General features: G+C 39.0%; 3 protein-coding genes across 4 annotated transcripts in view; 2 read left to right on the forward strand and 1 right to left on the reverse strand.

Moving 5' to 3' along the window:
* Window positions 1-3,275, forward strand: part of LOC129778211 (ceramide synthase 2) — a 32,218-nt gene extending 28,943 nt beyond the window's left edge. The window contains exon 5 of the mRNA XM_055784956.1: window positions 1,689-3,275. Within this exon, the coding sequence (XP_055640931.1) occupies window positions 1,689-1,841 (153 nt within the window). The 3' untranslated portion in view covers window positions 1,842-3,275. The remainder of the gene's footprint in view (window positions 1-1,688) is intronic.
* Window positions 3,276-3,638: 363 nt separating this feature from the next.
* Window positions 3,639-27,398, forward strand: part of LOC129775570 (uncharacterized) — a 40,377-nt gene continuing 16,617 nt past the window's right edge. The window contains exon 1 of the mRNA XM_055780449.1: window positions 3,639-3,845. The gene's annotated coding sequence lies outside the window, so the exon portion shown is untranslated. The remainder of the gene's footprint in view (window positions 3,846-27,398) is intronic.
* LOC129775569 (autophagy-related protein 9A) lies at window positions 13,241-26,293 on the reverse strand. 2 transcript variants are annotated; one of them, XM_055780448.1, is made up of 15 exons: window positions 26,134-26,283; window positions 25,784-25,933; window positions 25,600-25,688; window positions 25,303-25,501; window positions 25,063-25,240; window positions 24,803-25,007; window positions 24,624-24,748; window positions 24,440-24,567; window positions 24,181-24,365; window positions 23,940-24,118; window positions 23,747-23,878; window positions 15,663-15,816; window positions 14,667-15,598; window positions 14,498-14,600; window positions 13,241-14,410 (listed from the first exon to the last, which is right to left on the reverse strand). In XM_055780448.1, exons 4-15 carry the CDS (start codon window positions 25,454-25,456, stop codon window positions 14,243-14,245), a joined length of 2,643 nt encoding a protein of 880 aa, XP_055636423.1. In that variant the 5' UTR covers window positions 25,457-25,501; window positions 25,600-25,688; window positions 25,784-25,933; window positions 26,134-26,283; the 3' UTR covers window positions 13,241-14,242. The 2 variants fall into 2 exon arrangements, with proteins under 2 accessions (XP_055636423.1, XP_055636422.1); XM_055780447.1 differs by lacking the exon at window positions 25,784-25,933 and having other exon boundaries at window positions 26,134-26,293.

Genomic DNA, 27,398 nt, shown 5'->3' on the forward strand with positions numbered 1-27,398 from the left:
GTAACTGCGTTACGAATTTCTTCAGTGGTATCCAATCGTTGACCGCCGAACGCCTGTTCCATCACCGGAAATAAGTGATAGTCGCTAGGGGCGAGGTCTGGGGAGTAAGGAGGATGCTCGAACACAGTCCATTTGATTTTTTTCAATTGCTCTTGAGTTACGCGAGCGGAATGGGGTCACGCATTATCGTGGATGAGGAACACTCCTTTCGTCAATAAACCTGGCCTTTTGTTCTTAATCGCGGTTCTTAATCGGTCCAAAATTTCACAATAGTGCGGTGATGAAACAGGCGTTCGGCGGTCAACGATTCGATAACACTGAAGAAATTCGTGACGCAGTTACATCGAACTTCAAAAAGTTGGACGCTACGCACTACGCACTACGTGAATAAAATGTAATGTAGATAGAACTTAAGTTAAAAAAAAGTTAGTTTTATTCTAACTTAGTAAGAGTTTCGTACGTACAATTATCTGGATCAACATTCTGAACAACTTCTCTGAAGACACCCAACCCCTAAAATGTAAGGTTAAACGAGAAAAAAATTTTGACCGTCTTTTTTCAGAATGACCACTGCGCGCCGTTTAGAAAATCGATCCGTCAAGATTGATCATTTTCTAAAGATCGCCCAATCCTACTGAGAATGCATTTAATGTATGAGCTCTTAGCTTCGCGGTTAGAAAATGAATGATCTTTTTATCAGGCAACTGCGAAATTTATTCAATTTGACTAACAGTAGAATCACAAAGGGATGGGGCTTACGATGCAATGTTTCGCTTGTAATCACATTGTATTTCGCTTTTACTCTGTTGCTTCTTTTAATCAGTGCCATTTCAGGAGCATTGATTGTACCAGTCAAAACGTGGAACTTAACGCGTTTGGATGATGCTTGACATTTTAGAATTATTCAATTGTTTATCTAAAAAATATAATTTTCTTCATTGTGATGGATGCGTAGGAATATTTCCTATCAATTGATGCAAACATCTTTGTGATCTATTTAGAAATGGGTCGATTTAGAAGCGTTCGAAATCTTTAATTATTTTATACATGTTGATTGTTTAGATTTTCTCAACGGATTTTCACTTTTAAGCAACATACATCATTCGGCATTCAAGCGCACTACACACAGCCTATTCATCGCAAGACGATGCGACAATCCAACCCGTGACGGAAAGCGTCTTCTACTATCCGAAACCAAATGTACCGTTGCGGCTCGCCGTTCAATGTTGTATCAGTGAAATCCCGGGTTTACATATCTCTATTTGATTATCAACCAAAACCATGTTACGGTTTTCTACTTTTCCATCAGTGTTGATACAGCCCTACTTAAAATTGGCAAATTTCGCGTAATTTTTGTAAAGGACCTATCTACATTGATCGATTCTCTTCATAGACATTCTCTTCCGTTAATTACTCGGCGATAAAATCATTTCCTGATGTGTTCGAAGTTCAAGAATATAAAGGGGAAACTCGTTTATATATCTATGTGGCAAAACTGGTGCCCAATCTGTCTGAAAGACTGTGGTTATTGGAAGAGAAAGTCAATGAAGAGAATCGATCAATGTAGGTAGGTCGTTTTCAAAAAATACCCGAATCTTGAAATCTTCGTTGAAATTGTAAAATTAAAATATTTTAGGAGTTTTATTGTAGTCCTCGTCTAATGCTTTACTATTAAACCCTTCTTTCAGATGGAAGGTGACGTACGCTCGAGCTCGAGCGATGAGCTGTCCGACAGTTCGGAGAACGCTCGGCCAATCGTCGCCAACGGGACCCCAAAGAAGCAACAGCGACCATCACCGAGCAAAGCCGCCGGCTCGAATCAGGCATCACCTAAGAAATAAAACCCTCGACACCGACCCATTGGCAAAAAAAGAACAGGTACTATTGTTTGAGTGACCCGCGTCGAATGCGAGTGATGCGTATGAGTTGGTTGCAAATTATTGGTCGAACTATTTAAGTGGATGTAGAAGTATATAGTCTATGAGAACTAGAACAAAGATGTAGAGCAGAGAAATAGATCAAGTGACAGAAAAGAGGAACACAAATGTTGAAATCACTATGAGAGCATTTTAGATACATCATTACGCATGAATATATAATAGATACATGTATATTTATTAACTTATAGAAATCAATTTCAAACCGATAGAAAAGTATTTTGATCGGTACACTTTGAGCATTGGTACGTCTCTATAAACAACATGTAGTAGAGAACAGAAAGACTTGATAAAAGTGTCCTGAATCATGAACATTTTCACATCATTTCTATACAACATTCCCGACTATGGACTTTGGTTGCGCTTGTACAGATAGAAGTCATTTCGAACTACGAATGAATCAGTTGAACTGGAATATGACCCCGTGTGTATACCATTCTTGACAACCATCAAATACTCTAATATGCGAATGAAAACAAATCCGAAACCAAAAATGCAATGTCCACGTTTTGGAATATTTTACGGAACGTTAGTTTGACGTACCGTTACAATTAAATTGGTTGCGTTGTTAAACTCCAAACCAACATACAAATTAGATCTTAGAATATACCGAACAATCAATATATTTCCTTAAATGAGAATCATTAACAAAATGTTGATAGTGTACTACACTTTCTGTTGCTCCATAACTCTGTTCACTGTGAATTATATGTATGCACGATTGCTTCCCTATTATCACCCTCAATCTGTCTTTCAATATGAAAACCGTTGTTGATTTTGCTTGTACCAATTAGCTACTACGTCACGTTGTTTTTTTATATATCTTCCAAAGAAGAGAGAACATGCTGGATCAGAATGGACTCGAGAGGAATATAAACCAATCGCGAAAATAGTTATGTAATTAGTTCTAAGGCGCCGGAAACAAGAAGTACCATCCTATGGAATAAAGCTTAGGATAAGAGATAATCATAAGTGTTAATATGCGGGGAACAGAAACTGCGCGCGTGGAAGAAAAATATGAGACGGGACTCTTTTGGAAATGAGTATCGGATTTAACAGCGGACGCATTTGCGATTGAGATCAACGGCTTGTCTGTATTGTCTGTATTACATGGCGCTGCGTGCGATAAAAATTTCGGCAATTGTATATTTGCAGCTCTGCTTTGAGCGTTATCACACGATAATTATTTGGGGTATTGACTTGCATATTTAAAAATCGAAAATGGCTAAATAAGTGAACAAAAAAAAAATGGGGAAGATTTCAGAAGTACCGTGATTAAATTTACTGTGTGGAAACAAACCACAGAAATAAAAGTTTGAAAAGATGTGCATCAACTAATTGACGTTCGTATGTAGCAAAACAGTTCCGAAATCCTAATTTTTATCGAAACATCTGAATCTGTGCATCTGGAAAGGGTTTGTTGTCCATCACTATTCTTACAAGGACAGTTATTTCACCTTTTTTACGCAGGACTTTGTTTATATTCAATGATTCCAAATAAGAAAACATGAACGTTTTCATGAAATAGCATTAGCATCAATTACTCTTTCTGATGCGAATGAAATTTGATGACATGCATACTAATTGAATCGGATTATCAGATTCTCTAAAATTTATTTGATATGCAGTACATTATAATCTTTGACAACATTTGGAAGCATTTCAATTTTCCATATATTTGTTTTGTCCTTTCCAGACAGGGTCGTCCATAAGGAGCACCTGATGTTGCGGTGAAGCACAATTTCACTACGAAGCATCATCATACCTAGGCATGAATCCAATAAATAACGAAGGTAAGGAGAAAGGGAACACTTGCAAACACCTGTTTTCGATTTCCCCAATGGAATCACCCCAAGCAATCAGCATCGCTCGTGATAAAGCAATGTCCGTGCAAAAAAAAAACATTAGGTGAGTACTTTTCTCCGAATTGACATTACAACAACAAAAAATAATACGTCTCCGGAATACTCATGGGTTAACTCATTATTCATATTCTCCCCGTGAGAACAATATTCAGCATACAAAATAACGAAAATCATCGGCTCTTTTCAGCACTCACACTGGAAATTTCTACCAGAGGTGTAATCCACAAAATTTATGCAGTTTTTAAAAAAATATTCGGAATGATGATCAAGCGAATTGAATGAGATCATTTCTCGGTCCTACGCAGGGCCGATAGTCATAGTCATAGTCAACTGAGGATAGTCAGCTGACTATCTGACACACTATATCCGTATTCAGTTAGTAATGACTTTTGGCTTCTTCACGCAGTTTCTCCGCCAAAACGACTAAACAGTCAGTCGGGCGTTTAGTCGCTATCTCCCTCTACCGACTCGACTATATCATTTAATTGTTCCCAGTCAAATTGTCCTCATTGCATTTTGAAGTGACTTTCTCCAAAATGAATTCGTTCCTCTCTTTCTTTCTCCCATGTATCACGTTTGCATGCATCGATGCTTGAGTTCAACGTGGTTTGACATACGCTACAGGTGAGCTAGTTTCTTTTGTATCGTACACGAAAATTACTCACACGTATAAAATAGCTTGCAGTGTGTGTGCGCTATTTTGTACGCTATTTACTAATACTAACGCGAGGACCTTTATAGCATACTTGATAAATGTCTAAGTTCGTTGGTTTGAGTTCACGATGGGTAGACAATAACCCGTCCATTGATGGGGTAACTTCTTTTTCGCAACAGAAATCATGTTTTCGTTCCTCTTTATATGGACGTAAAAATAAGATTGCGTACGCGGGTATAAAATCAGTGTCAGGGGGAAAGGGAAGTGTGGATTGAAGTCAGTTGAATGAAGAGGCATATTTGTATTCATTTGTCGAGTCAGTTAAAATAACCGCTGACTGGACTAGTTCACCAGTCATCCTCGCTAGTCAACGGTAGTCAATTCATTTTCTAGTCAAATCACTTTTTGTTGTGGGCGAGTGCCGAAGCAGTTCTAGTCGAAGCGAAGCTACTGAGAGTAGAGTCGGTCTTCATTTTTCTTCTTCGAAGATTTCGGGCCCTGGTCCGACGTCAACGATGCGTATGTGTCTTGGAAACCACCCTTTATATATTTTAGCATTTCGCTTATCAATATAGGGATTCGGGTTTGATTACCGCTCTGGTCCGAAAAACTATCATCGAGAATCATTTCTCTGGCTTGTACTGGTTCAGGGGAACTGTCTGGGGTGTGTTGGGATGAGCAAGGTCCTGGCAGATTCCAAAAAAGCCACAAAAACCTGGTTACTGTTCCTCTAATTGAGTTGACGCCTCTAAAAGGATCTTTGTTCAGTCCTGAAGGTGCTCGAAAAAAACAGTATCAAGACGGCCTTGCAAACCGCGCCACTGGATCACAGCTTGCTGTTCCGACACGACCGGTCTTGACATACGTTTCCGCATGATGTCCATCTTCGCTAGGTATTTTTTCACTGGCTGGCCCGTTGTTTCGACCTCCCGGCCCAAACCCCGGAACGATGTAGCCACCTTTCCTTCTGTCTTCTGCTTTAGCTTCAGCTGCAGTCTACGATCGCGTAGCACCGTCGAACGACCTAGGATGTTATGAGACGAGAGGCGTTTATTTTCTTCTTCTTGGATGGCACTAACGTTCCAGTGGAACTTTTGCCTCCTCAACATAGCCATACCTGCGTCATTTTTATTAGTAGTACTTGGTTGAAATTCCTATGCCGAATAACACGCCATGGATGTACTCTGGAGTGGCAAACTCTAGAATACGCGTGACCACAGTGCAAGCCGGAAGAGTTTTCTTTGACGAAAAATCCCCCGGCCAAAACGTCGTGTAACTAACCGATGATCCAGTATCCAAAAAGTGGCCAAAGCTGGGAGGATACGCTTGGCAAGGTGTTCGTAGAATTGGAGAGAGTTAACCACGGACCGACTTGATTGGAGAAATATCTTAAATCAGGCTGTGTTATAAAGACGTTAATCCAAAATAAATCAAATAAAATCAGTAGGAAGGGGTCCGGCCTTAATACATGGAAGATGGCCGGCTTAGACAAATCTAGGTCTTGTAGAAACGTGCACAGAATTGATATTGTTCCACATGTGGAGAGAAAGGTTGTTAAGTCCGGACAAAGAATGTAGCGAGTACCTATGCTGAGGTAGATGGCGCCTCATTAACTATGGTGAGTTTTAAAATCGCTGACCACAACAAAACCGAATCGATTGTCAGTTTGTTCTTTACAGTGTTTTCCAATTAAACTTTTCACTGAAAAACTCACTTTCATATTTTCAAATGTGATTCAAACCGAAGTCATTTCCCCCAGTGACTTTCGTTTGTCGTTACATGTAATTAATCATGACAAACGAGAATGAAAAAACTTTGTTTTGGCTAGCATTTAGTGAACCGGTTAGCATGCGAACCCTAACATCATGATCGCTTTTGGGGTTGAAAGTTTATATTATTCCTTGCGTCTCATTCGCTACACATCGAACCTCCTCCTGCATCATAAAGCAGCAGAATCATTCGGACTACGCGAGCCCAATGATTCATACTCTGTTGCCACAACTGCACTGATCCATAGCTGTCAGAAAATATTACTCTGATGAACAAACAGCTAGCTAGATACTCAGGGAAGGTAGATTATATTTTTATTTCAAATGCTGATATCCCTTACGTTTTCCTACACCACTCACTTTTTGGCTCGCCTTCCTCCCCAATGCTGTTCAGAGCAGAATCAACTATATCTCACTACACAATGGTCCAGGAGATGTAATTAAGTGGAAATTAGCATTTAGAGCTCGATAGTTATTCTCTAGACAAAAACTGTCTTCGACAAAGTTGTTACATACGATAGAGCGCTCATTTTCATGTTATGAAAAATAGGGTGACCAAAATTGTCGATATAATAAACAATCTAACTTTCTTATCTTTATAGATAGGGGTAAACATAGTTGGACAATGTTGTAGTCCTAGTTATTTGAGACATCTTTGTAGAACAAAGTTTTTTTTCTATCTCTTAAAATATTTTTTTCTAAGTTGCGTTAGGGTCACCATGAAAAAAACTGTTTTTTTGTTCTAACTTTTATATCTAAAATTCTACATACAAACTTACGAATACAAATATTTTGCGATGCAGAACTTGTCAATATCTCAACTTTACTCAAAGTTATTGATATTTCTTCCCAAAAAATACGCTCTTTTCAAGTGTTTGTCATTCTTTCTGGGGCAAACATAAACAAAGTTTATTGACGGCATTTGAAAAAGCATATTTCACTCTACATGATGTGTGATTTTCAACACTATGTTATTTTTTGTGTTTGAGTAAATTAAAATTGAAATCATGAGTTTTTGGGTAAAAAAACATCAATAACTTTGAGTGAGATTAAAATATTGACAAGTTCTACATCGCAAAATGTTGGAATTGATAAGCTCTAAAAGTCGTACGAAGACAGTTTTGATGTATAATTTGAAATATAAAAGTTTAAGCAAAAAAAACCCGTTTTTTTCATGGTCACCCTAATGCAACTTAGAAAAAACGCGCTAAATCGATTATATTAAAAGATAGAAAAAAGCTTTGTTCTACAAAGTTGTTTAAAATGATTGGGGCTACAACATTGTTCAACTATGTTTATCTCTATCTATAAAGATAAGAAAGTTAGATTTTTTATTTAATCGATAATTTTGGTCACCCTATTTTTGATAACATAAAAATGAGCGCTCTATCATATGTAACAAGTTTGTTGAAGACAATTTTTGTCTAAAGAACAAATATCTCGCAGAAAGTTGTTTTTTGCGCTTTCTATCTAAGTTGCATTGGGGTAACCATGAAAAAAACGATTTTTTTTGCTTAACTTTTATATTTCAAATTCTACATCAAAATTGTCTTCGTACGACTTTTAGAGCTTATCAATTCCAACATTTTGCGATGCAGAACTTGTCAATGTCTTAATCTCACTCAAAGTTATTGATGTTTTTTTACCCAAAAACTCATGATTTCAATTTTAATTTACTCAAACACAAAAAAATAACATATTTTTGAAAATCAGGTAGAGTGAAATTTGTTCTTTCAAATTCCGTCAACAAACATTTTTGACGTAGGACTACGTCTAACCGGAAGATATAGGGGGTGAAATGGAAATCTAGGCACTGAACAAGTAGGAAAAAATGCAAGATTTGGAACGCTTATAACTCGAGCATTTCTCAATAGATCGCAAAGGTTTTTGCATCAATTGATAGGAAATATATCTACGCATCTATCATAACGAATAACATTTCATTTTTCTTGAGATAAATAATTGAATAATTGTGAAATATCAAGCATTGTCAAAATGCACTATGTGCCCATTTTTGATTGGTCCATTTTGTACTCCTGAAATCGTACCGACCAAAACGGGCAACCAGAGCAGCAGCGAAATAGAATGAAGCACGATTGGAAAGGAAAAAGAAAAAAATGAACGAAACATTGGTCGCAGTCTCACACATGCGTAATTCTCGAGCCAGCCAGTCAGCTTAAAAATCCCCGCTCCGCTGCCGTAACGATCCCATTCTTTGTGTGGACACCGACTGGACAACATCGTTGCTGGACGGGCTGGACGGCGAGGGATCGAGTGCCTTTCTCAAGGCAAGAGGGCGGAGGTGGTAGCGCTGGAGTAAAGTAGAGTAGAGTTTTCAAAGGGCCTTTCTCAAGGCTAGAGACGAATGAACTGCAAAAGTTTAAAGTCTCTATAATACAATACCTTCCTTCCTTCCGTAACGATCATTCTCATTCAAACCGTACACCACATCGGTTCGCATCACAACACATCAACAAACCAACCCAAGCAGTCATGTCTGGACATGATAAAGGAGGAAAAGTGAAGGGAAAGGCAAAATCCCGCTCGAACCGTGTTGATCTGGAGTTCCCCGCAAGGGTAGCTAGGCCGAGTGCGTTAGTACCAGGGCACCAGTCCACCTAGAAAAACCGCATTCAGAACAGAACACATTCAGTTCGGTGGACATCAAGACAACAACAGGCAGTAGCAGCGAGTGGCGAATGGCAAACGCAATCGCAAAACGGCAGCAGGTAGCAGAAGAACAAAGTTTGTTCTCTATACAAACTGCTTTGGTGTCAAATCCAGAACAAGGCGGCATCGAGGGCGTTCGAAATGGGTTTTTTTCAAAATCACGAGTACAAAGTTTTCTAAATTGGAACCATTCCATAAAACAAGGCGCTTTTCAGGGCCATTAAACCTTCCAAAAAAGAGTTTAGGAAATACAGTTCAATGGTTTCTAAAACATTATCCAAAATAATAATAAAACATAAATTGATTTTTTCATAATTTGTTTGCCAGGATCTGATGAGTATGTGAATTTGGCATTTGTTCTGAGCTTATTGATAGTTGGGGACTTTCCTGATTATTCAATTTTTACCAATTCTTAAATTGTTTCCAGATTGAAAGTACAGTAATTTACTATTAGTTCGACAATTAGCCAATTGGACGGACATGTAATGCGACTTATTTAGTTGGACATTTTTGTAAACATAGAGTTCGGGGTCCAAATTATGACCCCACATTGAAAGTCGACACTGTACCACTGTCATCGCAAATGTTCAATTACAGGTTAAAATTACCTCCAATCCGATACTGAGTGGTGGTAATGCGACGTGCCATTGAATGTAATTTACTGTAAAATATGTCACAAGCTGGATGGGAAGAAATTTTCCAACTGTGAAAGCTGTGGCGAGTGGCAAATGCAATTGCTAAACAGAAAGGTTTAGCCGAACAAGATGGGGATATCGAGTGATAACAAAACAATAAACTCTTTAGATTGAAGATAATTTTGTGATCCTGAAAAGGACCCTTTTTAGCCTGCATGTGAATCCAACGAGCGAACAAATCGTAATGAATGTATTTTTTTGCCATCGCTCCCTTTTAACGCTCATTCGTTCGTCTCGTTGGACTCGCCCCTCTGGCTGAGTCTGCCGATTTGTCTCTATCCTGTGAGTGTGTACCGCTAGAGTATAAAACACGCGGACCCCAACAAAATATCTTATTTTCTTTCAAACCGTAAACCCGTGTGGTTGTACGGCATCGGCATCGTGGACGTAACAAAGGAGGACAAGTTAAGGGAAAGACAAAGTCTCATTCGAACCGTGCAGGTCTCCAGTTCCCTGTTGGTCGCATTCACTGATTGCTCCGCAAGGGTAACTAGGCCGAACGGATTGGTGCCGGAGCACCAGTATACCTAACAGCGATTATAGAGTTTCGGCCGTCGGAGTGCTCGAGTTGGCTTGCAAAGCTGCTCACGACAATCAGAAAACCCGCATCAAGAACAGAGCAGCTTCGGTTCGGCGCTCATCAAGGCAACAATTAGTTTCAGTGAGTGGCAAAGTGTTTCTCCGGCACGTCGCATTGAATGTAATTTACTGTACAACATGTCACAAAGCTGGATGGGAAGAAATTTTCCAACTGTGAAAGCTGTGGCGAGTGGCAAACGCAATAGCTAAACAGGAAGGTTTAGCCGAACAAGATGGGAATATCGAGTGATAACAAAAACACAACACCAAAGGTTCTTTTCAGAACCATCAACATATTCATAATGAGTAAACAGTAAACTAATCCATTTTTCAGGTAGATAGGTAGGTATTCACGTAGGAGAAGAAAATAAAACAATATATTTAAAATATATATTTAACAAAAGCTGTCCCCTTTGTATAGTCATACGTCACTCCGGTTATGTCCCCGACATTACCCACCCGTCTTTTTATGTTTGCCCCAGAAATAATAAAAAACAAATGAAAAGAGCGTGTTTTATGGGAAAAAATATCAATAACTTTGAGCGAAGTTGAGATATTGACAAGTTCTGCATCGCAAAATGTTTGTATCAGTAAGTACTAAAAGTCTTCTGAAGACAGTTTGTATGTAGAATTTGACATATAAAAGTAAGAACAAACAAACTGTTTTTTTTTCATGGTGACCCTAACGCAACTTAGAAAAAAGGCGCTATATTGGTTATTTCAAGAGATAGAAAAAAACTTTGTTCTTCAAAGATGTCTCAAATAACAAGGACTACAACATGGTCGAACTATGTTTACCTCTATCTATAAAGATACGAAAGTTAGATTTTTTATTTCATCGATAATTTTGGTCACCCTATTTTTGATAACATAAAAATGAGCGCTCTATTGTATGTAATAACTTTGTCGAAGACAGTTTTTGTCTAGAGAATAACTGTCGAGCTCTAAATGCTAATTTCCATTTAAATGCATCTCCTGGACCATTGTGCACTGGTGCCGAAAATATGTTTAAATTAAATAAACGTGAACGAAAACAACGAATAACTCCATTAGTGTCATTGATAGTGTGCTGTTAGCTAGAAATTACTAGCAAAATCAATTTTATTCGCGTTTGTATGTCGCAAACAAAATTGATTTTTGCGTGTCAGGCAATAGAATCACCGACAACAATATCGCACTTGCGACACAATTTTCATTCATGTAGACCGCTAAGTTACTAAAGGGTGTGTCACATCAAATTGCATCACGGAAAAAACGCTGTAGAAATTCGCCCAGTAGACCGATCCTTTTGAAAATTTTAGTCAGTAAAATAAAAACTATTAATCAACTTTTGGCATTTTCTTTTTATTCATACTTCGAGCCCAAGCCCGTATGCTCGCACCTTCCTCTTTACCCCGTCCATAAGGTTCTGTACAACGTCAGGTTGTTGTTTTTTTTTAACAGAAATCCATTTTCTCTTGAAGTCCGCCTCCGATTTGACAACTTTTGGGTTCTTCCGGAGGGCCTACTTCATAATCGCCCAATATTTCTCTTTTGGGCGAAGCTCAACGCGCCGGGCGGGTTCATTTCCTTTGGCACGAAGGTGACCCCGTTGGCTTCGTACCACTCCAACACGTCCTTTGAATAGTGGCACGAAGCGAGATCCGGCCAGAAGATGGTCGGGCCCTCGTGCTGCTTCAATAGTGGTAGTAAGCGCTTCTGTAGGCACTCCTTAAGGTAAACCTGCCCGTTTACCGTGCCGGTCATCACGAAGAGGGCGCTCCGCTTTCCGCAAGAGCAGATCGCTTGCCACACCATGTACTTGGATACTTGGATAGTTTCTGCTTGCGAATCTCCTCCGGAACGCTGAATTTGTCCTCTGCGGAGAAGAACAACAGGCTCGGCAGCTGACGAAAGTCCGCCTTGACGTAGGTTTCGTCGTCTATTACCAGGCAATGCGGCTTCGTCAGCATTTCGGTGTACAGATTCCGGGCTCGCGTCTTCCCCACCATGTTTTGCCTTTCGTTGCGGTTAGGAGCCTTCTGAACCTTGTATGTACGCAGGCCCTCCCGCTGCTTGGTCCGCTGGACGAATGAACTTGACAAATTCAGCTTATTGGCGACATCCCGGACCGAACTTCTCGGATCACGTCTAAACTGCTTAACTACGCGCTTGTGATCTTTTTCACTGACGGAGCATTTTTGCCGTTCTTCACCTTCCGGTCGATGGTTAGGTTCTCGAAGTATCGTTTTAGTACTCTGCTGACCGTGGATTGGACGATTCCCAGCATCTTACCGATGTCCCGATGTGACAACTTCGGATTCTCGAAATGAGTGCACAGGATAACTCCTCGACGCTCTTTTTCGTTCGACGACATTTCTCCTAATTTACGAAAAATTGATAGTGAAGCATGGCCAACGTGATCTATACACTCTTATCTGATTATAAGCGAAAGCTGAAGATATAATTCCTAAAAATTAAATTTCTACAGCGTTTACCGTGATGCGATTTGATGTGACACACCCTTTACTGTTACTAGCAACACCGATCCAATGAGAAATGAAACCTCGTTTTAGTTCTTCCCCCATTCGTCGCTTGCAAGTGATGATGATCGAATGATGACGTTTGTAATTCTTTGGGCCTGATCACGAACGTCACTTCACGGTGAAAACGAAATGAAGCGTATATAACCTTGCATACAAATCATTTAGTTCCCACCGTGAAGTGACGTTCGTGATCAGTCGCTTTATGTATCATTCATCTCGCGGCACTTGTCGGTGCAGCAGAAATTAACAGTAGTTAGAAAGAGATTATGTGCGGTTCGAAATTGTGTACCGTCATTGAGCGTTGAGCGTTGTTAGCTTCAGCTCGGATATGCATTAAGCAGGCTTCGTTTATTCACTTGGTTCAAAAACCACTCGAGTTGAAACTATCTTGCCGGATCACTGTGTGTTACGGCAGTGGAAACACTGTCGATGAGTTGAGCCGAAAGGTTGCATAGCACTATCGTTTTCGTGGGTGATCTCGACTATTGAGGAAAAATTTTAAATTTCATAGTAGGTAACGAATGAATGAACACAAAACCAAAGCGAACAATTTCAAATTCAAAATAGTTTATTATAATTTGTTTTCGTCACTAGTATTAATGTCGAATATAGCGTCAGAAATTTACAAGAGTATGTCTGCTCATATACGTATCGACCTTATACAGTCTTCTTCTTCGTAGACTTTCGTGGTAGCGCTATATAAATATAGGATTAGTGTAAAACCGCTCGAAGAGTACTAGGATGAACCGTATTTACAAACCATGAATGGATTGAACTCTAGACAGCAAGATTTGCGATCTGCCCCGAGACAAGACCTTACAACTGGAGTGTCTATACATTTCTTCAGCTTTTTCGTCCATCGGACTTTAGGGAAATAACTGATGATCCAAATAATACCCAGGTGTCAGGTTTGCTAAGCGTGAACAACTTTTGAACATTTTTCTGCCCCATATTTTACTATCAGCCAAATAGCTGATAGAATCGATGAGTTAAAATATCTTATAGCAAGAGTATGCTCTCTAAAAACGAATATTTTGTTAACTCTGCACAATGTCAAGTTTGTGTAAAATACACTGAAAAACGAAAAAAAAGAAACGTCATGGCAACTTTACATGGTGATAAGAGTGAAAAATAAAAAAATTATCAGCCATTTAACGAGAATTAACCTTTTGATATAAAACTGACCTACAGTCAGTCGACCCGCCTGTTGCCATGTCTTGTCTCAGGGTTTTCCTTCCGCAATACAATTCTATCGTATCGCACTTGTGTGAAGATTATTGAGTGAAGATGATTTCCTACTTAATATTAATGTTTTCGTTTCCACTTTTCGCTGCACTTCCTGGCTGCCAAGTTTGTTTTGTCTCTCTTGCTGATCTTTGTTTTTTTTTTGATTGAATATATTGACTGCTTCTCTCTCTTATTCTCTCTTATGAAACACTGCTGGTTGTGTAAAATCACTTTATCGTATTCACGAATAAAACAGGATAGGACCTGCCCCCATAGCACGGAGTCGGAGTGTCCTATCGTTAGACCCATTCGGCCCGTTGCTATGACTTTTTACTGCTGAGCAGGGGTGTCCGTTCGGCTGCGAAGCCCGAAGTAGTGACCCCACTGGTGCTCGGCAGAACGTGTGGGGGCGATTGCTCCTGGTGCGGTCGCTGCCACGCTTGTCGATGGCTTGGGTCGGTGCGTAAACTAGCGCCGCGTCGTCGCATCTGCGGTTGATAATATACAATTTAGTAAATCCATTTGCTTTTTTTATCAGAAATGTAATACATATTTGTAAAAACTTGAATACTTACGTGCATATGATGCAACTCGTGAAGGTACAAAGTGCTAAGACACATATCCGCCGTAGTCATTTCGTGCGGTGTTGGATGCGAGGGTGGAATATCACCACACAAACTAGATCAAAGAAAAACATATCCATTATTACCCATTAACTTTTTGTTCAGCACATCCAGCAGTTACCTCGTCAGTAGTCCATTATGTGAACCTTGTGCGGGTCCTTCTCTCCGACTCATGCCACCCCTAGTGGTGAAACTCATCGTAGTTCTGGGATCTAATCCACCCGTACCAACTCCCGGAGTAAAACAAGACTGAGGCATCTGACTGGCGGCGGATGCGGCAGTAGCTCCGCCTTCCTCATCATCGTCGTCATCATTTTCATTGATGTCATGCAGGATGGTGCTCCTGAGAGGAGCAGTGCTACCATCAGTAAGATTCTGCTGTAACATACGTTCGAAATCGAATGCAGGCGGTGAGTTGTACTGATAATGGGAGTGTGCAGTAGATTGCTGAAATTGTCCCGGCGGAAGAACGGATGTTGACGGTGGAGGTGAGCCTAGTCCTCCAAGGTTCATAGACATTCCCAACTGTTGCGAGTTGGAGAGATTGTGAGTTTGCAGAATGGGCTGGATGATTGATCTGTACTGATCGCCAAGGCTTTCCACCGACAGAAGGCTCTGAGCCATCAGATTGGTCGTCGTTGTACCAGCATACAGCGCACCGCGCTGTTTGTTGAGATCCTGCATAGCGTAACGCTTGATTCCTTGTACAAAATGTTTGGCCTCCGGTGGCATTTGCCACGTGGGATTGGTTAGAGTAAAATGTACCAACGAAAGTTCTGTTTTTCCATGTTCACCCTGGGTGTATTGATTATTTTCAACGTCTGGGGTATTTGCGGTGGACTTCTTTTCAATAGCGCTATTCGTAACCTGCCAGTCGGGATTACCATGCTTCCGAACATCCATTTGAGCAAAGGAACACACATCACCAACTCCAACCACGTCTACGGTGAAGTTACGAAAGAAGTCTACCAAATCGAGCGCTTTCGGTTTGAGAAAGCATAGCAGCACAAACGGTGCCACGAAAGGGCTGAACAATTCATTCAATATGTACATCTAGAAGAGTGTAAAATGATATTAATATTACAGTGCGATACAACAAGTTCTACTACTATCTTACAGCTTTAAGTTGAAAGAACTGTTCAAATTGCCCTCGGACCAGGTTACTATGAGCATGGCCACGCCAAGCTGCCGGTAGATAGTGCACATGCGCTAGTACATTTCGCAGCAACTGCTCCGGACACCAAATCATATTTTCATCTGGGATCATTGATCTGCGGAAATGAGAACCAAATTTATAATTCAGCATATTTTTTTTGGTGATAAAATGATTCTACTGTCGTTAAATGAACTGAGTCTTTCATTCATATCGGCATTGAATGCCACCCAAACCGTTTAGTGAGAACGGGCGTTCAGCTGATGGGGGGGTTCTTTCCGTGAAATAACAAGTTCCATCTAGTTACGCGACAGATTTACACTGGCTGCTCTCGAGAGCCCAGCTCATCAGTTTTATTTCGTGTTTTCCATAGATGTACGTTAGGGTGCCAAAGATTTAGTGTAATCTCAAAAAAAAAATTGTTAAAGACGGCATTCTGGGACTTTTTGGAGTACGAAACGAAAAATATGGGTTTGGGTGCCAATAAAAATAGTTTCATGAAATTTTAAGACATTTGGCATCAATTTTTTTTTTCGAAAACCCCGATTTCCCCCCTTGGGTTATTTTTCGATTTTCAAAAAACTCAAACTTCGACCGCTTTGCGCCACTCTCTCTTAAGTCCGATTGAGCTGAAATTCGGCAAAGGGTGTTTTTTCGAGGTGGTGAACATTTTTTCTGAGGTAACTTTTTGAAATTTGAGATGACCATTTTCATTGGCACCCTAATGTACATAATTAGTCTAATGTTCAATTCTAGGGTGTGGTCAAACGCATTCTTCCGAGTGAAAGAGCAAGAACTTGTAAGCAGAAGTAAATAGGAAGAGGAAGTGCAGATTCATATGGCGCTGAAAGCGCGCCACATGTTTACCAAATTTCTGCCGTAGATCAATATAGTGGAGAGAAAAATCGGAAAATTTTTGGGGAATCCTGAAGGAAGGTCGGAAAATTCGGAAAATTGAATTCCCACATGTTCAAAAATTACATCATGATATTTATTGTTGTATTAATTCTGATGTCGAGATTCATGTTTATAATGTGATAACAAAGAGTATTTTGATTGCTGAAAAACAGTATGATTTTTGGAGGATTTATCCCACGCGAAAATGTCGCAATAAGACATTTCAACCACTGTGGGAATGTACCATTGAACCGTGAAAAGATCGTCCGCGGTCAATTCGGATTCCGAGAGTTATCGCTGCTATCAAAAGGAAGATTCGAGCGAATTCAGTGCGTTCAATGAGGGAAATGGCGAAGGAAGACGGGATTAGCAACTTTGCGGTACGATCGTAAAGGAAGATTGGAAGGCGAAGTCGAGGGCACGGAGAAAAGCTCACATGACCACATCCACAACCGGGAGCTACAAGTCGAGCGATGTAAGAAAATTATGAACTTCCTCAAGCGAAAAAAATCCAGCAATACTGTTCACCGACGAGAGTATGTTTATCGTCGAGGTTGCGTTACTTAATGTGTCAAAGAGGGGAGGGGGTAATCGTTACTAGGATTGGACGATCTTTAGAAAAAGATCGATCATGGCGGATTTCTAAACGGCGTAGGGATTCACTGATTAAATCGGTAACAGAGACAATCGATTTAATAAATCGATTTTCCATTTCTTTTTTCCAATTTATTTACGTATTCTGTATAATTGTTGTCCTTTCTTTAAACATGAAAAAAACATTTCATATTTTTATTCAAATATCAAAGGCATTTTATTTCGATTCTGAACATGGAGGTCAGCCCAGGAAAATAGTATTTTCCAAGACATTCATCTCGTACCTTCATGGAATCATTCAATTAAAAAAAAATTAATTGAAAATTGTTATTAGAAATTCACCAATCTGATATTCATCCAAAATTACGCTGACATAAAATCCGTCGAAACCTTGGTAGTAGTTTCAGTTTTTAGAGGCGAATGAACTGCAAAGCCTCTTAAAAACAAAACAGTGAAATTAAGTAGTCCCAGTTCTAGAGAAGAACGCTTCACCTGGAACTGATGTCACCATTCAATTTCTTCATAATTTTCACTGCCAGCCTAGTGAAGGTGATGGTGTAAATATATTATGTGGCCACTTGTTGTGTATTGATCAAATTGGTTCTCCTAAACCACTAATTTGACGACTTTATTCCCGTTTCCACTTCACGGTGAAAACGAAATGAACGGCACGCCATTGAACTACGTTTTACGAGTTAGTGAAGAATCAAAGATAATAATGAGTTTTCAGGTAGAATAAACACCTTTCAAATCGAAATTACGAATGAAAATTGACTTCCTCGTATCAAATTAGTGTTCAATGTGAATGGAAAACTTTGTTTTCTTCATGTGGTAAAATAATCTTTTACAAAAAAAGTATCAGAAGACTATTTTGTATTACAGGGTCTTTTAGATTAAACGCTCAAGCAACAAATTTTTTATAATTTCTTCAAAAGTGAACCGATTTTTATTTAAGAAACAAAAAGAAAATAAAGCTTATTTTAGGACATTTTCGATGTGACCACCCCTTTTTTCGATAACGCGTTTTAAACGGTGAACACAATTCTTCATGCATAACTCTAACATTACGACTTCGATTCTGTTGAAAATCCGAGTTATTTCTTCTTTAAGTTCCTCCAAATTTTGTGGATTATTAACATAGCAACGGTCCTTCACGTACACCCAGAGAAAGTAATCGACGACGAGAAATGTTGAAATTCTTATCATAAGAGGACAAAGTTTAATTAAGGCTTCGGTTGCTCGAGTAATTAGAATTTTATTTAGATGTATACATATAATGACAACTTTTATACAATGAATAAACTTGACATTGCAAAAAAAAAAGTAATACGATTTCACTAAATATACACGTTCTTGTAAATTGTACATCTTGACACTAAAAACCATCCGATCAGACTGAACGAGTAGCCGAATATTATCGTCCCGAAGTGGGGAATGCAGTGTTACCATCGACGGACGAAAAAAAAAATTATAAGGAGCTATTCGATTTTATTGCGTGAGCGTTTAATCTGAAAGACCCTGTATATATAGTCTAAGTTTTCTCACAATAAGTCAGTTCAATTCGTTCAGTGAGCAAGTGAGTTCACTTAGTTCAATCTGCACAAGAGACAATATAGTTCAACAAAACTGTTCAAAGATTAAATATAAAGTTCAAATTTAAAGTACATGTTAGTTATTCTAAAGTTATTAACCTTTTCGCTACGAGCGTCGTCTTTAGACGACATGAGAGTGATACTGCACATCGATCACACCAGCGCGATGTGCATACTTCTTGGCGCAATGCTCCGTTCAGCGGTAGCACTCCGACGGAGCACACTGCCGTAGAGAAAGGGTTAATCCGAAAGGGCCTGGGAGGGTAAGGCAGTAAAAAGTGCCCCCAAACCAAATCACCAACTGTATGGAAAATATTGTATAGGGTACTAAATATACGGTTGGGAAAAAAAGATTTCTGATCGAAATTTGACGCTTTATTTAATATACTTAAAATTATCCAATTTAAGTCAAATATGCGCCGTTTTGTTCGCAAACTTGTTGCCATTTAGAAGGAACTCTGAAAATTCTGAAAAAAATCACATATACATAAAATAGACGTAGTAAGAAATTTTAATACAAACTAGAGTAGTATTGAATATCAGAATTAAAAAAAATCAATTCAAAATAAAAATTAATTTAATTTTTTTTATTATTACATTTTTTGATGAAAAAAAGATATTTATCGATACACGATACAATATTTTTTCATATTTTTGTCTCAAAGCTATTGAGAATGGCGTGAAAAAAACGAAAAGGTGCATTTTTCACCATAGATCCTATGGTGTACCATATAAGGACTTAAATATATGGTTCTGCTGCCAAAATGTTTTATTTAGTGCCCTATACAATATTTTCCATACAGCTGGTGAATTGGTTTGGGAGCACTTTTTACTCCCTTACCGGTCAAGCCCTTTACAAGCGTTGGCAACCAGGCGCCACGCAATCGAAGATAAACAACACAAAAACTCCCAAATCCGAAAAGTAATTGCAAGCTTCACTCGGAGGGACCAACCTGGAGCCGTCTGATTGTGAGCGTTTTTGCGATTACGGGATTTTTGGAACAGGGCTTAGCTCATAAGAGAGCCCTTGAGGCAAGACACTTCTTAAAAGGCAAACAAAATCTCGGAATCAATTTTCCTGTTTTTAAAATGGATGATTTATATATATGATATTACCGCTAGGTTGACGTGGGACTACCGTTGGCTTAGTAATCATTTGTTTGTATTGATTAAATTATTGATTGAATGAAACAGTTTTCGAATTCAACTTATTTGCTGTGTAAGTAAAAAATTTGAATAAACGCCATGTAATGTAAGGAACCTTGGTTTTGATGGCTGTGTTACGAAACACAAAAGTTCTCCTACTTTCATGTATTTGCAAAGCTGATTTCCCCCAAGCACCTTGGTTTTGAAGTCGGTGTTGGGGAAATCGTAAATCGGGTCAATCAAAACTTGGCAGTTAGGGCGTTTTGATAGATATATTTTACAGTTATTCAATTGTTTATCTCACAAAAATAACATTTCATTAATTGTGATAGATGCGTAGAAATATTTCCTATCAATTGATCAATAGTTCATAAATATATCTATCAACAAATGTTCGAGTGATAAACATTCGAAAAACAAAATTTGATTCGATTATATGCAATGAAAATAATGTGAATTTAGAACTTGTAGAATTTACTAGATCGTCATGTTTATTTAGCCTCCTCTTTGTAGTCCTGTTCAAAGATGAAGGCTGCAGTTCGTACCTCTTTTTCTGCTTACGCAAACATATCTGCCATACGGCAACAAAAACATTGCGAATATAGAAGCCATCTATTTTTGCGCTGTTAAGGTGAAGGTGGAAGGAAGCCACAAATGGCTGCCACAATGACGCTCATTTCTTTCATCTCCCTCCCTCACCCCTTGCCCGAAAATCAATAATTTTGCGAAACAGTGTGAAGAAAATGATCGTTTTCGCAAACTTCCCATCAAGTAATATCTACCAAACTCTAATCGATTACTCACAAGTTATTAAATCTTCATCTGCCGTCGCACTGTATAGTGAAAAACGTCGAAAAACTCGAGCTGGTGCTCTGAAAAATAAATTTTCATTTTTCAATTTTCCGCAATGGTTTTGTTTGTATTGGTGAAAGCATCGTTATTTACTCGACACTGATGCCAGACAACATCATCGAAATAGATATAAAAACCACTCAATAAAATGTTATTCCTGAGTCATAGCGCCCCATGTCATGAATCAATAAAATAAAATTGTGTTGATATCAATACAATTATTATTTTTACGTTTAATGGGCCGATAATGTAAGTTTTAGCAAATTTAACATTGGTTAATAAAATTGTATTGCAGAGCTCGGAACACTGCCACGGCTGCCTATGCTTTCAAAAATAGTAAACGGAAAAATACTACATCCAATCAAAATGCCTCGGCCAACGAAGAGAGGGGTTAAGGCTCTCCAACGTGAATATGTGAAAACAATACGATCAACGAAGGAAAAAATTAAGAAATTATCAACATCGAGTTACTATGCGGAAGAACTTGTTAATACTAAAAGAGCCTCAATTCGCATGTGTTATAAATTTGCTCGGCGAAATTGCATTCTTTCCAGATTAATGACGAAATTCCCTGATTTCCCCCGACACTGTTGAAGTTCCCTGATATTAGCTGATTTTCAAGGGTTTTCCAGGTAGTCGATACTAGAGATGGGCAAACCATTCACGAACGGTACGAAAGAACTAGTTCGCCGAAAAGAGTGAACGAACGGTCGTTCTTTTTCAAAGAACGGTAGTTCTCCCCACGAACTGGTTGCGTGCCAATAGTTTGTGTACGAACTGATTCCGAAAGAACGGTTTGAACTGTTTGAGAGTGAACTGTTTGGGAACGAACTGTTTGAGAACGAAATATTTGCGGGCGAACTGTTTGCGAACGAACTACTGATTTGCGCTGGGCGGAATGGATAAATATAACGAGAATGCTTGTAAGGAAAATAAAACGATATTGTCATTTATGAGCAAAATGCATCGTTAGGGTTTATTTTGTTAATGTATACTCAATTTTGGGTTAAAAATTAAATTAGATTTTCGTAGTTTTAAAAGTAAAACTATATATTTTCAATTTCATGTATTCTTTCCATTCCGCGTAACATTCATATATTTCTGGGGGAATCTGAGGGAAGCTGGGGCGATTCATGGATTAGGTAGCATAAAATCTTATAGTGAGGGCAAAGTTTTTTCGTTGCTTTCAATTCATTGTTTGGCTTATTGCGTGTACGTGTTATCGTGATTGCTTGTATGATTGATTGTTCGCTGCTATTTTTTCCCCTGAATGAACATTATGAAATATGATCCTACATGGAACCTGTGAGTTGTCCAAAAAGAGAATATGAAAAAATTGCACATATTTTGTGCGCATCAAATTATTACATAAACTTTTGTCGACCGATAAACTTATTTTCACATACAGTTTGCGACTATTGAAGAAGAAGCATCTTATCTTTCCCCACTTAATTTCAAAAATATAAATCCCATACGTACACTATCCAATCCAACGATATCAATTAATAGCTGTCTATTGATGTTAAGGTCCAGCTAACATTCTATGTTGTTCTTAATACCGCTGAACGAAAGAGCGAAAGAACGGTTCAAAAGAACTGATTCACTTAGATGAACGGTTAATGAGTAAACCGTTCATCAAAGTGAACTGTTTTGCCCATCTCTAGTCGATACCATGTTAGGAATAGAGTAAACAGACTTTTCACAGTTCATCTCATTCCCATTGGCAGCTGTCCGTTTAACCGCACCAGTACAATTAATTCAATATCTTAAATAATTGTTGACTAACGAATTAATTTACTTCTTGGTATATGTCTAACATCGCCTTGATGTTAACTCACATATCTGACTGGTTGTTATAAGTCAATGAAATTTTGAAATGAAACCAATCAAAATGCTTAATATCGAAACCACCAAAAATATATCTGCCGCGGAAGCACCCATTATTTTAACTTTTTTACCTTTTCCATTCTTGACCAATCGTCATAGTTAAAGGGCGGTCCAAATATTATAATATGACATATAGGAAGTGTATCCATTCAGAGAAATATAAATTCAAAATGTAACTTCACAAATCAACCGCATACCCATATTATACTCACTGTCCATCTTACCCGCATATCCCCTACTGATTTCGCATATCATCATAAGATAAGAACAAATTTCCAAGCCAAAAGAACGGATTATTCACGATCGTGATGACTCAATAATGTTTTCGATTTCGATTTTCGATTTCTTCGAGAACAAACGGCAAAAAACCATCTATAAAATTGTCAGTTTCAAAATGGCAACATAGCATTCCACTCTGGGCCCCTTCTTGTGAGAGAAGACAACGCGTTCTCGCGAAGCAATTCTCGGTCTGTCGGGTCTCGGTTCATCTTAACAAAACACACCATAAATCCCGGAAGATCAGAATGTTTGAATCCTTTTTACAGCATATATTGCGAGGCTCCATAGCTAGTAGTGTTACGGAGGATGAAAAAATACGATGCGTAGGTCATAAAATGCAATAAGTCGGTTTTTGTCATCGTAAGACCTCCTGAAACGAATCGGTGAAATGAACAAAAAAAAACAGTTGGGATGCTTCGGTTGATGCATCATAAGAACGAAGGCAGTAAAAAAGCAAAGGAAGAGAATATAATCAGCCAAGAACACCCGACATTTTCCTACGCATATTCCGGCAGACTTACGAAGAATAGGAGATAAGGAATAAGGAATAATGTACCAACAGTGTTTACTACAGTACCTGATATAGAAAGGAAGATGATTCGGAAAAATTGCAAATAAAAACAGAAAAACAAGAATAAGAATTTTCCACTCGATGCAACATCAGGCAAAAAAAAAAGCTTGAAAAATTGACTGCTGAATGAGTAACACGATCTTTGAAGTGGATAACATAGCATGTACTGTTGACTATAGTCCTTTTGGCAAATCGCGCGAGGATGGATAAAATTGAAAGTAATGGTTTACCTGGAAATAACGCTGGCTGCGCCCAAAACAGTGAAAATGGTGAATACATGCTGAACCTGCAGTACATCCTCATCATACACCGCCAAAAGAAATATTAGAGATGCTACGCCGCCACAAGCAAACGCTACGTTCCTGTAAATATGTATATTGCCATAATAAACGAGTTAATTTTACGGCATTCGACCTAACATACCTTGCAATCACTGTTAGCAATGGGGATGAGAATGAATTCATGTATTTTACAGCGGGACGGTAGGCCCTTGTAAGCCTGGCGTCCAACTCGTGATCCAATTCGTTGAAATGGCGCAGGTATAGCTTGCCATACTGTGACCAGCACCGAACACCCAGGGTTCCAGGCTCTTTTTTTATCAACTAAAATGAAATTATTTCGATTGTTGCAATATTCTAGCTGCTATTATTTCAACGTTTCATACATCCACATAGTTGAAGAAAAAATACATCAGCTGACACAGAAAGATGAAGGGCGAAAGAATGAAATTGGCCACCGCAACCCACATGATGTGGTTCCCCAGACGGTTTGCCAGTTCAATCCGTCGATTGGAACGTTTGAACTCCTCTCGCAGATGCCAGTTACTCTCGAAAGGAGACCATGGTCCCCCTGAAAAACAAAAAACGCAAGCGAATGGGTGCTGTTAGATTGAGATCAAACTGACTGCAACATTCGAAACTAACAGAATAAAATAAATCCAACGTTATAGCGCAACGCTTGGCTTAGGCAAACCACGGATCCTAAAAATGGCAACTGAATCGTCGATGGGAGAAGTGATTTGTTCATCATTGCAACCATGTAGTTTTTGAATCTGTGGAAAAAAAAAGATTACCATAAACTGATAGCTAAGTTATTTCTTGGATGTACCTCAGAATTCTATGATAAATATCTAGCTCAGTCAGTTGTTCCTTGTTGATGCTCATCTGTATCTCTGATTGCACTTCTCGTATTCGCTTTTGGACTTCGTGCCATGTTAGATTGTCTAAATCAGCCTAAAAATATGGATGGCCATAATAATCTACGTGACAGAACAAATAACCACATACGTCATCTATCTTCAGTGCTGTATTGAAGAACAATTTAATATCGTAAAACTGGAGAAAATGGTAAAAGAATCTGAACAGGCGGAAGGTCCAGAAAACGCTCGCCAGTGTCAGTACAATCCAATTGATGGCGCCTAACTTGACCACGCATTCCGCCGGTGTCGACATCGCATCCGCAAGCGTTATTTTGTGTGGTTCGTCTTTGTCGCTGAAATTGTTTCGTGTAAATGCCGGTTCCCATTGCATTCAAAAAACTGACTTACTTGAAGAGCACGCTATAGTCTATACAGTTACTCATATATGTTAGAAGAACCACAACGAACATAAACTGGAACAACTCGAACACCCTCTGCAGCATCATCACGTAGAATCCATGCTTTTGATGATAGCAATAGACACGGGTGAAAAACGAATCCAAATCTTCTATGTGGTTCCATCGTGCTGAGGAAAATAAATCGACCAATTAGCGTAAATATTGAGGAAAACCAGCTCGTGAATCCTACTTTTGTTAGTTTCCGGCACGATATGGATAACCAAACCACTGCTTTGAGGCGTTTCCTCTTCTTCGATCGTGGGTGATCGCTTGTTCGTGTCGGTGAAAGGATTCGTCTCCTGATTCGTCAGAGTATCATATGTTCTCGGGTCCGGTTTCGCCATTCTGATGTGTTGTACTTTTAAACGGGTTCTTCCGCTGGATGACAGCTGTGGAAAATAACAACTTGCATTATATACCATCGTTACAAATGAACCAAACGACAACCCAAAAGTTCGAGTGAAAATACGTATCCTTCATTACTCACCTGTTGTGGAGAAGGAAACTACCTTTCTAGGAAGTACAGTCGCTTTTTCATGGTATTTGGGTTACTGTTATTTGTTATCACTAGCGTCTCTGAAAATTGTTGGTGGTTAATTAGAAATCTAAGCTGTTTACGAGGTTCAAGGCGGAAAATGCAATCGTTAAAAAAACATTTTTCCAATACAAACACAATGCCACTTCTGCCAGCTGATTTTCATTTACACACAAATCGGATCGATATCAGGCTTTCTTGTGGGGTAAAATGTGGGCTATCAAAATATGTGAAGTAAACATCGAACCAGAATCAATTTCGCTTGAAAACTGGGTGCCATCAATCACTGTGAATAAGGACATCGCCAAAGAAAAACACAATCAGACCTTCTCACACAGCGAATGATTAGCAAATGCGCGAAGCAACAATCTCAAAACAAAGGAAGCAAACTTTAAACGCAATTAAATTCACACAACGCAATCACACCACATTCGCACGCATTCAACGCAGAAAATCTAATGCCTTAGATAGAAGACTAATAAGTACCTGAACTACATTGAATATTGCTAAAAACTATTTCTAAACTAAATAGACTCTTCTCTTAAAAAGAAAGAAAGGTTGTGACTAGCGAAAATTTTTCACTGCTCTCTTGTGCTATCACTTCACTGCTGTCTGCTTCGCAGGTGAATGTCATCTTCGGTGTGGTGTGGGTTTTGTTTTTATTTTGTGTTTCTTCTTTTTCCGGTATCAGATGCGCGCAGTTCGAAAATCAATGAATGGTAGGTGGATTCTAGATGAGTTATAAAGGGTGGGAAAATTAATATGCTGAGAAATGAAAATTAAAGTGGAGCAGTAAGTTAGAAATCATTTCTGAAGGTATGTAATTTCTAACATCAAGAAATCACCCAACACGCTCTATGATGGGGAATCAATGTTGTCTTCACCGCTGTTCATGCTTATAGATTTAGTAAAATTACATTTCATAGGTATATTATAATCTCCATTGAACTACACCAAGTTCCTGTGTTTTATTCTTTGGAGCATTATAATCCCGGAATCAACCCCTTCAGTCCCGTTGGTGGAAAACCAACATCTTATAATATACGTTTATTTATTAAATTCCGAAATGTCGAGTAAGAATCATGGTGTGTCCGAAAATAGCCAAAAGGGCAAAAGTACAAAGTCGAAATCGGGTGAATTAACTCAAAATCGTGCTGATGTGGTAGTCGTAGTCACGGGAGATCTAGAGCAATCGAGGGCAGAAAAAACATTACCTGGGCGGGCGTGCAAATCTTGTCCGGAACCGGATACAGAGAACATGGTACAGTGTGACGGGTGCGATAAATGGCATCATTTCAGCTGCGTTGGAGTAACAGAGGAAATAGAGAACAAAAGTTGGAGTTGTCCGAAATGCGTATCAGCAAAAGGAATCCAGCAAACTGCATCTACTTCCAACAAGAATCTTCAACCAACAGCTGGAGCGAAGCATCTTACTACGAAACACAAACCAAAACCAAATGTGAAAGTTCAAGAACAAAAACCTGCACAATCGGCTGTCGAGCAGTCAACAAATGAACCTGTAGATGTTAAGGTAACTCATGCTCCCAACGACCAGAAATCCAGTTGTCCGCCCGCGAAGGCACAAAGTGTCGTAGCGTCGACGTCGTCTCGTAAATCGTCAAAGACACTCATCAAGCTGCAGCTTCAGAAGTTGGAGGAAGAACGGAAATTAGAACATGATTATATAGATAAAAAGTATACACTTCTAGAAGGAATTGCCAATGCATCTAGTTCTTGTTCTGGAGTTAGTA

Source organism: Toxorhynchites rutilus, chromosome 3 (assembly GCF_029784135.1).
Source record: "Toxorhynchites rutilus septentrionalis strain SRP chromosome 3, ASM2978413v1, whole genome shotgun sequence".
Lineage (NCBI taxonomy): Eukaryota > Metazoa > Arthropoda > Insecta > Diptera > Culicidae > Toxorhynchites > Toxorhynchites rutilus.

Bases quoted from the DNA above. Each gene is read 5' to 3' on its own strand.
- LOC129775569 (XM_055780447.1), bottom strand. From the start codon at position 25,456: ATGGCGAAACCGGACCCGAGAACATATGATACTCTGACGAATCAGGAG. The intron at 23,879-23,939 runs GTATGTTAGGTC...ACATATTTACAG, and splicing joins TTGCTAACAGTGATTGCAAG to GAACGTAGCGTTTGCTTGTG. The intron at 14,411-14,497 runs GTAAGTATTCAA...TATCAACCGCAG, and splicing joins ACGAGTTGCATCATATGCAC to ATGCGACGACGCGGCGCTAG.